Consider the following 13,911-nt stretch of genomic DNA (forward strand, 5'->3'; position numbering starts at 1 on the left):
GAGCTGCCGAGCTGCATTTCGTACATTAGTCGCAAACTGGGTCAAAGGCTGGAGGCGATCATTTTATGTTTGCTTGTTTGTTTGTTCAGCTTTTCTCAGAGAGAGAAAGAGAGAGAGAGAGAGAGAGAAATCAGGAGAAAGGGATGCGTGACGTCATCACACGTGGTGGGCGGAGCCACTAGTATAATTACTACCATTGAGCAGACGGCGAGGCGGTATTGCACGTTAAACGTCGATTCAGACGGAACAAACCACAGTGGACGGATTATTTGTCGTTTTAAAAAGGTAAAATGTATTTTGCGTCTATACTACATATTGTTTATTCTATAAACTTGTCTGTAATTCAAACCTGAATCCTGAAAACGAAGAAAGTCGAGCCGTGGACATTCCCACACGCGTAAAGCTGTTGCGCAAGATCTGGCGTAGCAGGGACTGGGACTTGGTTTACACCCGAAGACAGCTGATCTCGCGGCAGCAAAATACCTGACTTCGCCAGAAACGTCAAGCCTCACAAAGAAACAAGGAGGAAAACGAGTTATGCAGAGGAGGCAAACAAGTTCGTGGAGGGAATAAAGACCGTAGAAAGCGGTGCTATGCTAATGCTAAGGCTAAGGCTGCCTACTCTTCCACTGCCCCCCCCCCCTCTGGGAAAGTCGGATCACAATTTGATTAATCTGCTGCCACAATACGCACCTTAGGTTCATAGGCTGCCTGCCACCATTAAAACAATTTTTAGGTGGACAGATGAGGACCGCGTTGCTCTGCAGAGCTGCTTTGAAGACACTGACTGGGAGGCTCTCTGTGAACCTCATGGGGAGGACATTGATGGACTGACAGACTGCATCACAGATTGTATTCATTTCTGCGTGGACACTCATGTACCGGATAAAACAAGCCAGCCAGCAGCCAGGTGACTGAGGGGCCTGAGGAGAGTGCTGATGAACTTAATAACTTTAACAGATTTCGATGTTGGGCCTCTAAACCCCCATTGCCCACGATAGGCCCCCCTTCACATCACCCACAGGGCTCACCCATCTCCACCCCTACCTCACACACAATCACAGCTGATGGTGAGGTGAGAAAGGAGCTGAACAGGCTTCATTCAACAAAGGCTGCTGGACCTGATTGAATCAGCCCAATGGTGCTGAAAGTGTGTGCTCCCCAGTTGTGTGGTGTCCTCCAACACATTCAACCTGAGCCTGCAGCTGGAGAGAGTCTTGCATTGTGCCAGTGAATAAGACGCCACGTCTTTTGATGCTTTTGAGAGGCTGGTCCTGGACTCCATGCGTTCTCCGGTCAAACCCTCAGTCGGCCCCCCCCATCTCATGAATCATAGACTACCTAACCAACCACCCCCAGTATGTCCACCTGCAGAACTGTGTGTCTGACACCATGGTCTGCAGCACAGTGGTTCCATAGGGGGCAGTCCTGTCTCACTTCCTCTTCACCCTCTACACCTCAGACTTCAGGTACAACTCAGAGTCTTGTCATCTCGAGAAGTTCTCTGATGACTCTGCTATTGTAGGACGTATCCAGGGTCACAGAGTATCAGGGAGTGGTGGACAGCTCTGTAGACAGAGCCACCTCCAATTGAACATCAGTAAAACTAAGGAGCTGGTGAGGGACTTTAGGAAATCTGTGGGTGCTGTTACACCTGAAATGAAATGAGGTGGTGACCAAGTACAAATACCTGGGAGTGTATCTGGACAATAAACTGGACTGAAAAAGAACTCCTCAGCTGTGTACAAGAAGGCTCAGAGCAGAATGTACTTCCTGAGGAGGCTCAGGTCCTTCTACGTCTGCAGCTCCATGCTGAGGATGTTCTATGAGTCTGTGTAGTGTTTTAAGCTGTGGTCTCCTGGGGCAGCAGCATAATTGTAGCAAACAGAAACAGACTGGACAAACTGATCAGGAGGGCTGGTTCTGTTCTGGGTGTGGAGCTGGACCCCCTACTTGCTGTAGCTGAGAGGAGGATGCTGGTCCAACTCCTCTCTATCATAGACAATACCTCCCACCCCCTACACAGTGTGCTGGCTGGACAGAGGAGCACCTTCAGCCAGAGGCTGATCAGTATTAGGTTCTCCACAGAACAGCGGAGATCCTTCCTACCGGTGCCATCAGTCTGTACAACTCCTCCTCCCTCTGGAAGGGTTGATTTTCATCCATGCAATAACATGTACAATTGATATGAACAAGATTTCATTATCTCGGAACATAAGTCTGTTACGTTATAGTTTATTGTCACTAGGACGCAGATGTGGTCCTGCGTTTATGTGCCTTTGTATTAACAAGCCGACTTGTTACCAGAAGCTGATTAATTAGCGCAGCCCGGTTGAGCCAGTTACTGCAGCGTGTGTCTCCTTCTCTGAAGTGTGCTCGTCTGATCTTGGCTCCCTCCAGAAACCAGCTTTCACCATGACTAAGGACACAGAGGTGGACATGAAGGACGTGGAGCTGAACGAGATGGACCCCGAGAAGCAGCCCATGACGGCCGACGCTCAGGTAGCCGTCGGGGAGAAGAATGGCAGCGTCAAGCTGAAGGTCCCTGAGGATGAGGTTGCGTTCACGGGCCTGTCCAAGGAGGAGCTGATGAAGGTGGCAGGAACTCCAGGGTGAGCGCTGCTTCTCACGTGCTGCTGGAGCCCAACGGCCTCCCAGCATGTGGCTCACTGCCATGCGTTTGTGTAGGTGGGTGCGGACCCGCTGGATGCTCCTGGTGCTGTTCTGGCTGGGCTGGGTTGGCATGCTGGCCGGGGCCATTGTGATCATAGTCCAGGCCCCTCGCTGCAAACCGCTCCCTGAGATGAACTGGTGGAACGATGGCCCTCTGTACCAGATCCCTGACGTGGACGCTTTCTGTGGTGGATTGGCAGGTACTTGGACCATGATGTTGGTAGAGTGTTTAGAACGTCTCTCATTTCTCATGGTGCCCTTTAGATCAGCTTCATGAACCGCTGGGCTTAAACCACCAAAATGTCACTTGACCCTGATATTATTCACTGACCTGTTTCATTCTTCCTCTCTGTATCTGTTTTTAGGCCTTGAGCAAAAGCTAGATGACATCAGCCAGTTGAAGGTCAAAGGTCTGCTCCTGGGACCTCTACACACTGTGCAGGAAAACCGGCCCAGCACCCTAAATCTTAAGAAGATCGACCCTGCTGTGAAACATCTCAAATCTGTGCTGAAAAAAGCCAACAAAAAAGGTCCCTTTTTTAGACAGCAGTGAGCAGAGCGGACTCATGAATGTGTTTCACAAATGTTGGTTTATACTTTTCTAGGTATTAAGGTGGTGCTTGACCTGACTCCAAACTACAAGGGAAGCAATCCATGGTTCAGCTCTGGAGATATTGGTTCTGTGTTGGAGAAAGTCAAGGTAGAGAGAACACACGCACTGTGGCCTGTGGGCCTTAGTTCATGAATCAGTCATTGCAGTGTTTGTTGTTGGAACTAAAAGTTTCCTTGTTTTCTTCCAGGCTGCAGCAGAGCACTGGCTGGAATTTGGTGTTAGTGGCTTTAAGCTGTCTGGCCTTAACGTTGCCTCCAACTCCCCTCACTGGTCCCACCTGCAGACTGTAGTCCAGGGCAACGGCACCGAGGGCACCAGCAAAAGGTAACTGACGAACAGTAGTGGTTCAGTAGTAAGTCAGCTCAAGTCAAGTAGGCTTTTATTGTCATTTCAACATTGTACAGTTCAGTACACAGTAAAACAAAACAACTTTGGCCTGGCTGTGGCAATCCCTGACAGGATAACGCTGTTGCGTTACCTTGTGTCTGTCTATGACCTTGTATCCACTCTATCACCAAAATAAAACAGAGAAAAAAAACTTATTTAACCATCTTAATATAAGCAGTCTTCCTTTTCATATATACATACACACACACATACTCGTAACACCGATCCATTTAGCATCTTTAGCTCCTTATTCAAATCATAGTTAGCATTCGCACATTCCACCTCATGTTATAATCGTTATAATTAGTAACAGCATTTTACTCACCAGAGGCTCAAGCATCACACACACACACACACACACACACACACAAATACGCACGCACGCGCTTCGGGCATAACTGCAGATCACACGGCCTTTAGCAATCCAGGTATCGCTTTAAGATGAAACAGGAACACAGGGGCTCAGAAATACATCATGTCAAACTAGCGCTAGCAAAACCCATGCGGCTGCCAGTCTAAGCTAGCGCCATAGCGGCTAACGATCGTAATTTACTTCATCGTATCTTTGACATGACGCTCTGTCCACCAGCGACTTCACAGCCGAAGAGATTATGTCCCACGCCGATTATGACCACAACAGACTGAATTATTTTGCTCTCTCGCACGTAAAACTAACACTGTCTGCAGCAAAAGTTAATGCGTATCTACCTTGACCTTCACTAATCAATTGATAAGATGGACCGCAATTTAAACCTGGTAACCAGGGTTACACCTGCATTGGACCCGTGATTTGAAATGTAGTCGAGACACCTCTGCTTCTTTGATGCTACAATATGTCTAGCGGTACTGCTCGAGTTGGATATCTCGACCTGTCCTTTATTTTGACCTGAAGTCTGGAGGCACACTCCATACCCTCCATATTTCCATTCATCATTCATTCCTCCTCCAACACATCCTGGCGGATTATTTGCCATTAGCTCACAGACTACAACTAGTGCTTCCGGGTTTACTCTGTGCCTGCCCCAACAACAGTCAGGCTGAGAGGGGGCAAAGTCAGGCTGCTGGAACGCAACTGTTCTGTCCACCAGTTTTTTCCTCGCATACAGCATTAATATTCAATGGCCGGAGGTCCGGCTGTAGGCTATTTAGAAGACAGCTAGTACCTCAGCACTTACAGTCTGACATTCATGGTTAGTTGTATGAGCTAGAGTTCAGTGCTGACGAGTTACGCAATATGGAGGAGTACGAGGCTGCCCTGCAATAGACAGCCAATGAATCTCAAAGACAAACATTCAGACATTGCTTTACATTTTTAACTAAAGGTTATATTTCAACAGTGTGTTTGAATCAAAACATTGTTTCTAAGTCATTCAGCAGCTTTTTAGTTTGAATCAAAGCTGACAGCTGTTAGAAAGCCACAGATTCTTCATTTAGCCTAAACCCTCTTCTTTTCTTCATCTGCTGTTAGTGGCTGGAATAACAATACGGTTGTCCCTTCATGGAGTCTCTGTGATGATACGTCATCGGTCGATATTGTCTACAAAAGGATCAAATAAATTATTTTATTAGTATTAGGGTTGCACTTAGTCAAGGTAATACACAGGCTAACATGGGCAATGTAAGCTGGCGCTACCCATAATAGTCCAAGACACAATCATGTTTTTTGAGAATATAAACATGTAGCACATGCTGCCTTCATCTCTGCTTCTTGTCTCTTTCTCACTGCTACCGTCTCTAACCCATAGAGCAGAGCTGGTCTCACCACTGTCTTTAAACCTTTCTTTTGAGTATTGCTGACACTCTTCTGTCACACAACACTCCTGACACTTTCCTTTACCCACTCCAACCTGCACTGGCTTCTTTAGCTCTTTTCCACACTTCCCATGACACTGAATTGTTAAACTCCTGCATCTTCTTTACCTCAGCCCCCTGTAGCCTCACTGTTCTACCTTGACCCTGTGGTGGAAATTTTGGAATAAAGGCAGATGAGAGAGTTGTCCTTTTGTGCGATTTATTTAAATAATAAAGAAAATAAAAATAATGGGGAAAGCAAACCAAAAGCATGGATATTGATCGTGCACATCAACAAACCAAAAACCAGTTAGAGAGATTGGTGCACACACCACAAAGGTGTGATGCAAAGAGCCCACGATCCTCAAGTTGCTTCTGCCTTTTAACCCCTCTGTCCATGTACGTTGGAACGTCTGTGTAGCCCAATCAGACTGCATGCACCATCTCATCACTGTCACTGTGTGTGTGGAGATGTTTACATTCTCACACCTACATCGCTGACGTCCAACTATCTGTGAGAAAGGAGCACCAAGTCTGAACAGACAGAGACACAACTCCCGGCCTTGGGTTTGGGAGCTAGAGTTGAGAGTCTATCGGGCAGAGACAACCATTAAACAATGTAGGTCAAATGTCAAATGCATACAGTAAGACAAAACATAAGCTATTAATTGCAGAACATAGTCATAAATCATATAATAACTGCAGAGAATAAGGAAGTATTCTGTATTACTACGATTGACTTTCATGCCTCTTCTTTCCAGAGCAAACCTCCAGCTGTTCCTCCACCTGCTCTTTACTCTCGCTACAGATCACAATGTCATCCTCAAACATTATTGTCCAGGGAGATTCCTGTCTGACCTCATCTGTCAGCCTGTCCATCAGCATAGCAAACAAGAAGGGACTCAAAGCTGATCCTTGGTGTAGTCCTACCTCCACTTTGAACTCCTCTGTCTGACGTAGAGCACAACTCACCACCGTCATGCTTCTCTCATACTTGTCCTGCACTACTCTGGCGTACTTCTCTGCCACTCCCAACAACCTCATACAGTACCACAGCTCCTCCCTTGGCACCCTGTCATACGTCTTCTCTACATCCACAAAGACACATTGCAGCTCCTTTTGACCATCTCTTTTGACCATCTCTGTACTTCACATCAACACAAGCAAAAATGCAAAAGGTGCGCTTATTGGGCATGAAACCATAGCTCATTGTAAGCTTTCTGTTTGGCCTTTGCCACCTCCCTCTTCACTCTGCTCTGAGCTTCCTTGGACCCCTGTCTACTTTCCTCAGTTCTTTCTACACCCCACTCCCTTTTAGCCAACCTCTTCCTCTGGATGCAGTCCTGTACTTCCTCATTCCCCCACCAAGTGTCTTTATCTTCTTTCCTCCTTCCAGATGACTCACCCAGCACCTTCCAACCCGTTTCCCTGGTAACCTCCATCCATCCATCCATTTTCTTAATCGCTTACTCCCTAGTGCGGGGTCACGGTGGTGCGGTGGGTAGCACTGTCGCCTCACAGCAAGAAGGTTCTGGGTTCGATTCCCGGAGGCGGCCCTGGTGCCTTTCTGTGTGGAGTTTGCACGTTCTCCCCGTGTTTGCGTGGGTTCTCTCCAGGTTCTCCGGCTTCCTCCCACAGACCAAAGACGTGCATTAGGTTGATTGGCTTCTCTCCATTGCCCTGGTAACCTTTGCTGTAGTTTTCCAGTCATCTGGAAGCTCTTCCTGACCACCCAGGCCTGTCTCAACCTCTGCCTGAATTCCTCACAAATATCTTCATTCTTTAGCTTCCACCACTTGGTCTTCTTTTCTGTATTTTCTCTTTTCTTTCGGACCACCAGAGTCATTCTACACACCACCATGCGGTGCTGTCTGGCACTACCCTCTATCCGCTGGGAATACTCTCTATGACCCCATCAAACTTACTCCAGAATCCCTCCTTGTCTTCTAACTCTCAGCCAATTTGTGGAACATACCCACTGGGCTGACATCTGCGGAAGTCCACCACTATTTCCTTGGTCTTTCCTACGTTGATTAGAAGGTGGTTCTTCTGACACCAGTCCACAAAGTTCTAAAAGTACACTGCATCGTCATCATGGGTGATAAGTCCAACATTGCAGAGTCGTCGGAGAACTTCTGCAGAACACAGCCAGATGGATTGGGTCTGAAGTCTGCAGTGAAGAGGGAGGGGGTCAGGACAGTTAGTTCAGTATCCACTCTGCCAGGTAATAGTCCAGCTGACTCCAATTTGTCCCTTAAGAGAGCTGGTTGTATGGTATTAAAGGCAATTGAAAAGTCAAAGAACAGGATCCGACAGTGCTGCTGGGCTTCTCCAGGTAGGCCAGGGAACGATGGAGCAGGAAAATGACGGCGTCCTCTACTCTGATGCCAGGCTGGTAGGCAAGCTGCAGTGGATCCATTGCTGAGCTCACCATGGGGCGCAGTTGATGTAGAACCAGTCTCTCCAGTGTCTTTATCAGGTGTGATGTTAGAGCCCCAGGTGCGTTGTCTTGGGCACTGGTACCACACAGGAAGTCTTGCAGAGCTGTGGTACCACCCTCAGCTTGAGGCTCTGAATGAAAACATGCTCCATAACCCCACACAGTTAATCTACCCTGGACTTAAGGAGCCTGGAGCTGATGCCATCTGACCCAGCTGCCTTCCTCGTTTTTTTCCGCCTCAGCTCACGTCTCACCTGAGCTGCTTTGAAGGACAGGGGCGGGGGTGTGTGGTTTCGGAGCTGTGAAGTGGAGTGATGGGCTGAGGGAGTGGGGTATTGTCGAGGTGTTTGAGCAGCATAGGGGGAGGAGAGGGTGAATAATTGAATCTACATCTTTACATCCCACACATTCCAACTGGCACACTACCAGTTCCCCTCTGCCTGAGTGTGGGGTTCTTTGAACCCATAGATGGTCTTTAAGCTCCGCCACACCCCACTGATCTTTTTCTGCTGCTGATTGCTGCAGCCGCTCCTCCTCCATCTGTCTTCTGTAGCTGGTTTATCCCTCTCCGATCTTTCTCCTCAGCTCCTTCTGTACAGTCCTCACCTCCTCCATGTTCCCCAATCTGAACGCTCTCTTCTCCTTCAACAGAGCCTTAATATCAGGGATAATCCATGGCTTCTTGTTAGGAAAACGCCGCACCTTCCTGAGAGGGTACAGTGTTTTCGAAAACAGTTAATCTAGTCTGTGATGCATTCTGTGACTGCATTGATGCCCCCCATGTGAATCACAGAGCTCAGTCCACACAGTGGTATTGAAGCAGTCTCTCAGGGCAGACTCTCACTCAGGAGACCACATCTTCACAACCTGTAACACCACAGGCTGCCTCATACACAGGCTTTACAGTAGGTGGATGATGTTGTGGTCAGCTCTCCCCAGGGGAGGGAGGGAGGGTGAAGAATATGCTTCCTTGGTGTTGGCATAAAATAAGTCTTCTGTCATCTCTAGTGTGGCAGGTTACATACTGTGTGTATGTTGGTAGGACAGATGAGGAAGATGCATGGTTGAAGTCACCAGAGATGAGGACAAGGGCCTGTGGGTGCTGTGTCTGCATTAGCAGAGGGGGGCACGTACGCCACTACCATGATGACGTGCGTAAACTCCCGTGGCAGATAGTATGGCCGCATGCTAACTGCCAAAAGTTCAATGTCTTTGCAGCACAGCTGCTCCTTAACGACACAATGTCCAGGTTTGCACCAGCGCACAATAACAAAGACAGCCAGGCCTCCTCCTTTCCTCAGGGATGGAAGTCAGGGATGTGAGGAGTCAGCCACGTCTTTGTGAACAACATGACGCTGCTCTCTCTATATTCCTACCGATGTTTGTGAGCGCAGTGGGAATTTTTTGACAATGGTCATTGTCTTGAGGCACTTTGGGACAGCGGTGGTGCTCAGAGAGATGTTGAAGATGTCGGTGAAAACATCTGCCAAATGGTCTTCCCATCTTTTGAGCACTCTGCCAGAAATATTGTCTGGGTTTGCAGCTTTATGTTGGTTGACTCTGCTCAGAGCTTACCTCAATTGTAAGTAAGCAAATTGTTTAGGAGCACAGGCCTAAACATTTCTTATAAAAAGGTAAAGTGAAATTTTATAAAGTGTCGAGGAACTAACAGGGTTTAGAAATGTCTCAAATGTTTTCTTTTCTGCTGTGTTTCTGTGCAATGTGACAGAAAAGCCACTTACACACGCTCTTCATTAGATAAGCTGGAGATATAAGTTTGAATAATTCATATTCCGAAATTTTCTTTTCTGATGCCGTGTTTCTGTGTAATGTGACTCATCTGTCTCCACTGTCTTCCTCTCAGGTTGCTGATGGGTGTGGTTGAACATGAATCAGCTGCATCAGTGCATTGGCTCCTCAACACCACTGGGGTAGCTCTCATTCTGTCTGACCTGCTCAGCAGCAAAACTGGAGGTAGGTACAAGATTTCATTATGTGTTTGCTGTTATAATTATTCCTTTTGTTGTATGACTTTTTGTATTACAGCTCACATGTTGTAGCTAAAGAGTGGTGAGTCTCACTTCTACATTAATTTTGTGTAGGGGAACGTATCAAGGCCATGGACCACCTTCACGCTCAGCAGAGACAGGTGGGCTGGGGTCTCGGCGCCGTCCAACAGGACCAGCTGTCTAAACAAGCAACGGGTCCAGCCCTGATCCGTCTGTACCAACTCCTGCTGCTCACCATGCCTGGAACCCCGGTGTTCACCTATGGAGACGAGATGGGCCTTGAGGGGGTGAGTGGTTGAAATGGGTCCACTGCTTAAATACTTTTAAATACTTCCACAGAATCACAGCTGTTACTCAGTGTAACATTTGTCTTGTTTCCTCCTCAGAATCAGAAACATCCTAAAATGGTTTGGAACGTAGAGACGGAAGCAGCTCACAATAAATCTTTGGAGGTGAGAATGGGTTTGATCTGAATGACCGCTTGTAAACAGAATGAGACCAAACTCGTGAGGACGTGGTCCAAAGCACTCAGTTGTTTCCATGTTGTTCCCAGGAGTACGCTGCCACCAGGAAGTGGTTCAAAGGCCTCAGCGACCTGCGAGGCAAAGAGCGCTCTCTGCTCCACGGCGACTACTACCCTCTGTACGCCTCCAACTCCTCCCTCTCTTTCCTCCGCGTGTGGGACCAGAGTGAGAGATACATAACGGCCGTCAACTGGGGAGCAGAGAAACAGACGCTCAAGCTCAGCCTGACGACGACAGGCAAGTTGTGGTTCAGCTCAAATGTCTAGTGAAGCTGTGATGTGTGACGTCAACAGCAGGCAGCATCTGCTCCATGTCCTTCACTCACTGTGGTGTCTGTTCCTGCAGAGAAACTACAGCTGCCCAAGAAGGCCAAGGTGAAGCTGTCAACGGACTCGAAGCTGGAGGCAGAATCCAACGTCAACCTCGACAGCATGGAGCTGGAGCCTGGACAAGCCGTCCTGCTGCAGTTCCCCTACATGGGCTGAAGATGGCGCCACACTGAAGCCTAGCTTTAGGACAGTCAAATCACTTCTCATAGGGTTTGGAGGTTCTAAAACTCAGTGCTGTGCTTGTGCTTCTGGATTCCCATACACTTGCACTTTATTAAAACCCACTGGCGCAGTGGTTAGTGCATTGCGCTGCTGATGCCAAGGTCATGGAATTCGATCTAGCCAAAGGAGTTAAAAGCCAGTAACAACGATGTGACCACATTATTAGTAAAAATGCCACCTGCATCTCAGCGGATCTGTCCTGAACCTCTTATACTTTTAGCTTGGCCAGAAATACTCACCAGCGCCTCTCTTTCTGAAGGACACTAAAGAAGAACCACCAATCTTGAGCCATAATGGTGAACTGCACTGCACAAGCTATTGCAGTGGGTGGTGAACAAACACTTTCTACCTCTGAGGAGACCCATAGGAGATGCTGCATCAAAGAGCTTGCAGTATTCTCAAGGACTCCTCTCACCCTTCACATGGACACCCTTCTGCCTTTTGGGAGGCGCTTTAGGGGTTTTCGGACTGGGACCACCAGACTCAGAAACCGCTTCTCCCCCACAGCTCCTTACTAAACTGTGCCCATCGCTCCCCTTCATACCTCATTCTCTCCTCATCTCCCCTGCACATTTAAACATTAAACTGCTTGTTTTCAGTGGTTTGTGCTGAATGTAGCCATTCATGAGTATAGGTCATAACCCTATACAATGCACTGTTTGTCTCTGTTCTGTTTATAATTGAACTTTATATTTAATGCATATTTAATCTGATTTGCACCAGGCCCTGGCCATTTGGTGCAGTGATTAGAGCATTGCGCTTCTGAGTTACAAGCCAGTAACAACCACGTGAATCATTTGCTGTGGTGACCCCTGACAGTAAAAAAAGCCGAAAGGAGTTGTCTGATCTGCATTAAGTACTTTGTTCAAACACTGATTATTTGTTTTTTAAATGCTTGTAGTTTCTATTAAATGTCCACTACACTGGTGATACACTTTGCTTATGTTGACTAATTTCTAAGTAATGTTTATACTTTCTGTAATGTGTAACAGAAAAAAAAATCCATTCTCATTCTGTACTGTTATCATAGTTTGCGCTTTGTTATAATTAGATCAAATGTTCCTACAGTATGTGGGCAATTCAGTTTAATATATTTAACATTTCTCTATGGTTGTTTGGCTGGTTATGGTTATGGTTATGGCTGGCCCTCTCTGTAACTGTCTCCTTTCTGGCTTCCCCGACTACAGATAGCGAGACTCCAGCAGTACAAATGGTACTAGAAATACAGCACATATTATGACTTCTGAGTAAGAGTATGCAATTTGATTGGATGAAAGAGACATTCCAGACCAGAGAAAGGCACAAAAGGCAGAAGCAACTTAAGGATTGTGGGATCGTTGCATTACACCTCTGTGATTGTATGTTCTGATTTCCCCAGCTGGTTTTTGGTTTGTTGATGTGCATGATTAACATCTATGCTTTGATCTGCTTTGCCCATTATTTTTCCACGACATATGACCTTGTTATATAATAATGTTATTTTATATAACTAAGTTATAACTAACTACCTTCCACAGCAAAACTGATAAACCACCCACTGCATCAGTGGTAATTCAGACATTCGCTCGGTAATATCTATGCAATATTTGTGCAAAACTGTGCAATATGTGGATTATATTTATGGCATTTTTGCCTACACACTGATCACTATTATACTGTGCCAACTCAACCCAGTTTCACTGATCTGTTCTGTATTTTTTACTTGCTGCTATATTTTCTTCTCCTGTATCATACTCTATGCTGTTGTGAATCGAAATTTCCCCACTGTGGGACTATTAAAGGTTTTCTTATTCTTATTCTTTTATGTGTGCTTCTCCTGTAGTTTTCTAGATTTAAAGGCCTTGCTGTTAGTTGCATGTGTGGCTCCTGCTTAGCTTCCAGCCTATAGTGATGTGTGCAGGAAGTAACATGGCAGGTTGCCAAGAGTCAGACAACTGTTCATAATTACCCAGAGCAATTATTTGAGCAGGAAAATGCTGGCAATGGGATTTCATGCTATATCTCCAAATAGACTGAGTCTAAACTTACTTCCTCTGTCATATTGTTTAAAGCAAGGCATTGACTGTGGAACAGAAATTTGTTTGCTCAGGGGTGAACTGACCTGATTTCCACCTTTCTCCAAACACTTTCTTATGATAACTATTTTTTGTTTGACTTCATTTCATTACCCTTCCAGAGACTCAGGCTGAAGCCCTATTGAACCCTGTCTCATGTCGCCAGACAGAGGCAGCCTGCTGATCTGGCAGCGTGTAGCTCAAAGGTCGAAGGTCATCATCACGTCATGTCTTATCTTTTGCTAATTGCCCGTAAAGCTAAACAGAAAAACGTGTAACTGACCCAAATGAGGACAATATTTAATTGAACACCACGGTTACTGCTACACGTCCGTCAGCTTGGGTTCATGTTTCCATTTGTGTGTGTGCAGCATATGCTCTGGCCCCTGTGAAGCAGCAGTCTCTGAGCCTGTGAACTGTTTGATATTCGTGTCAGAAAGGAGCAGTTTTATGTGCAGCTATTGTTTCCTGCTGAAGGACGGGGCGGTGGTGGGAGGGAGAGAGGCAGACTGAACCACTCAGCAGTCTATAGGAGCCAGTACTGATGTGTCTCCTTGTTGTCTGAGTAGGCGACAAAGCAGCAGGAACCACTGTTAGTGAGTCTGTAAAGTTACACACTACACGAAAGAGAGGAACAGAACTTAAAGCACTAAAATGACACGGTCCAACGAAGTCCCCATGATACAATGTAACATAAAGACTACATAGGCGTCACTCACAGCTTTCTCTGTGACTTACACACATTAGTTATTTGAGCTCCATTGTGTGTGAATGTATCAGCGTGATGTGTTATCAGTGAAAGAGCAGCTCCTCAGCCAAACTGGTCTGAACTGGTCCACGTCTCCTCTGCTGTTTTTTCAGGCTCACGC

The 13,911-nt window shown here is 46.7% G+C and overlaps 1 protein-coding gene across 1 annotated transcript; it reads left to right on the forward strand.

Annotated features, from left to right (window-relative positions):
- Window positions 1-145: 145 nt before the first annotated feature.
- Window positions 146-11,136, forward strand: LOC129603471 (4F2 cell-surface antigen heavy chain-like). Its single transcript, XM_055504811.1, has 11 exons — window positions 146-285; window positions 2,401-2,612; window positions 2,689-2,873; window positions 3,039-3,203; window positions 3,279-3,373; window positions 3,474-3,610; window positions 9,769-9,878; window positions 10,007-10,200; window positions 10,300-10,365; window positions 10,467-10,674; window positions 10,783-11,136. Exons 2-11 carry the CDS (start codon window positions 2,416-2,418, stop codon window positions 10,920-10,922), a joined length of 1,497 nt encoding a protein of 498 aa, XP_055360786.1. The 5' UTR covers window positions 146-285; window positions 2,401-2,415; the 3' UTR covers window positions 10,923-11,136.
- The last annotated feature ends 2,775 nt before the right edge of the window (window positions 11,137-13,911 follow it).

Source organism: Betta splendens, chromosome 2, assembly GCF_900634795.4.
Source record: "Betta splendens chromosome 2, fBetSpl5.4, whole genome shotgun sequence".
Classification (NCBI taxonomy): Eukaryota; Metazoa; Chordata; class Actinopteri; order Anabantiformes; family Osphronemidae; genus Betta; species Betta splendens.

Bases quoted from the DNA above. Each gene is read 5' to 3' on its own strand.
- LOC129603471 (XM_055504811.1), top strand. From the start codon at position 2,416: ATGACTAAGGACACAGAGGTGGACATGAAGGACGTGGAGCTGAACGAG. The intron at 3,611-9,768 runs GTAACTGACGAA...TCTTCCTCTCAG, and splicing joins ACCGAGGGCACCAGCAAAAG to GTTGCTGATGGGTGTGGTTG. The intron at 10,201-10,299 runs GTGAGTGGTTGA...TTTCCTCCTCAG, and splicing joins ACGAGATGGGCCTTGAGGGG to AATCAGAAACATCCTAAAAT.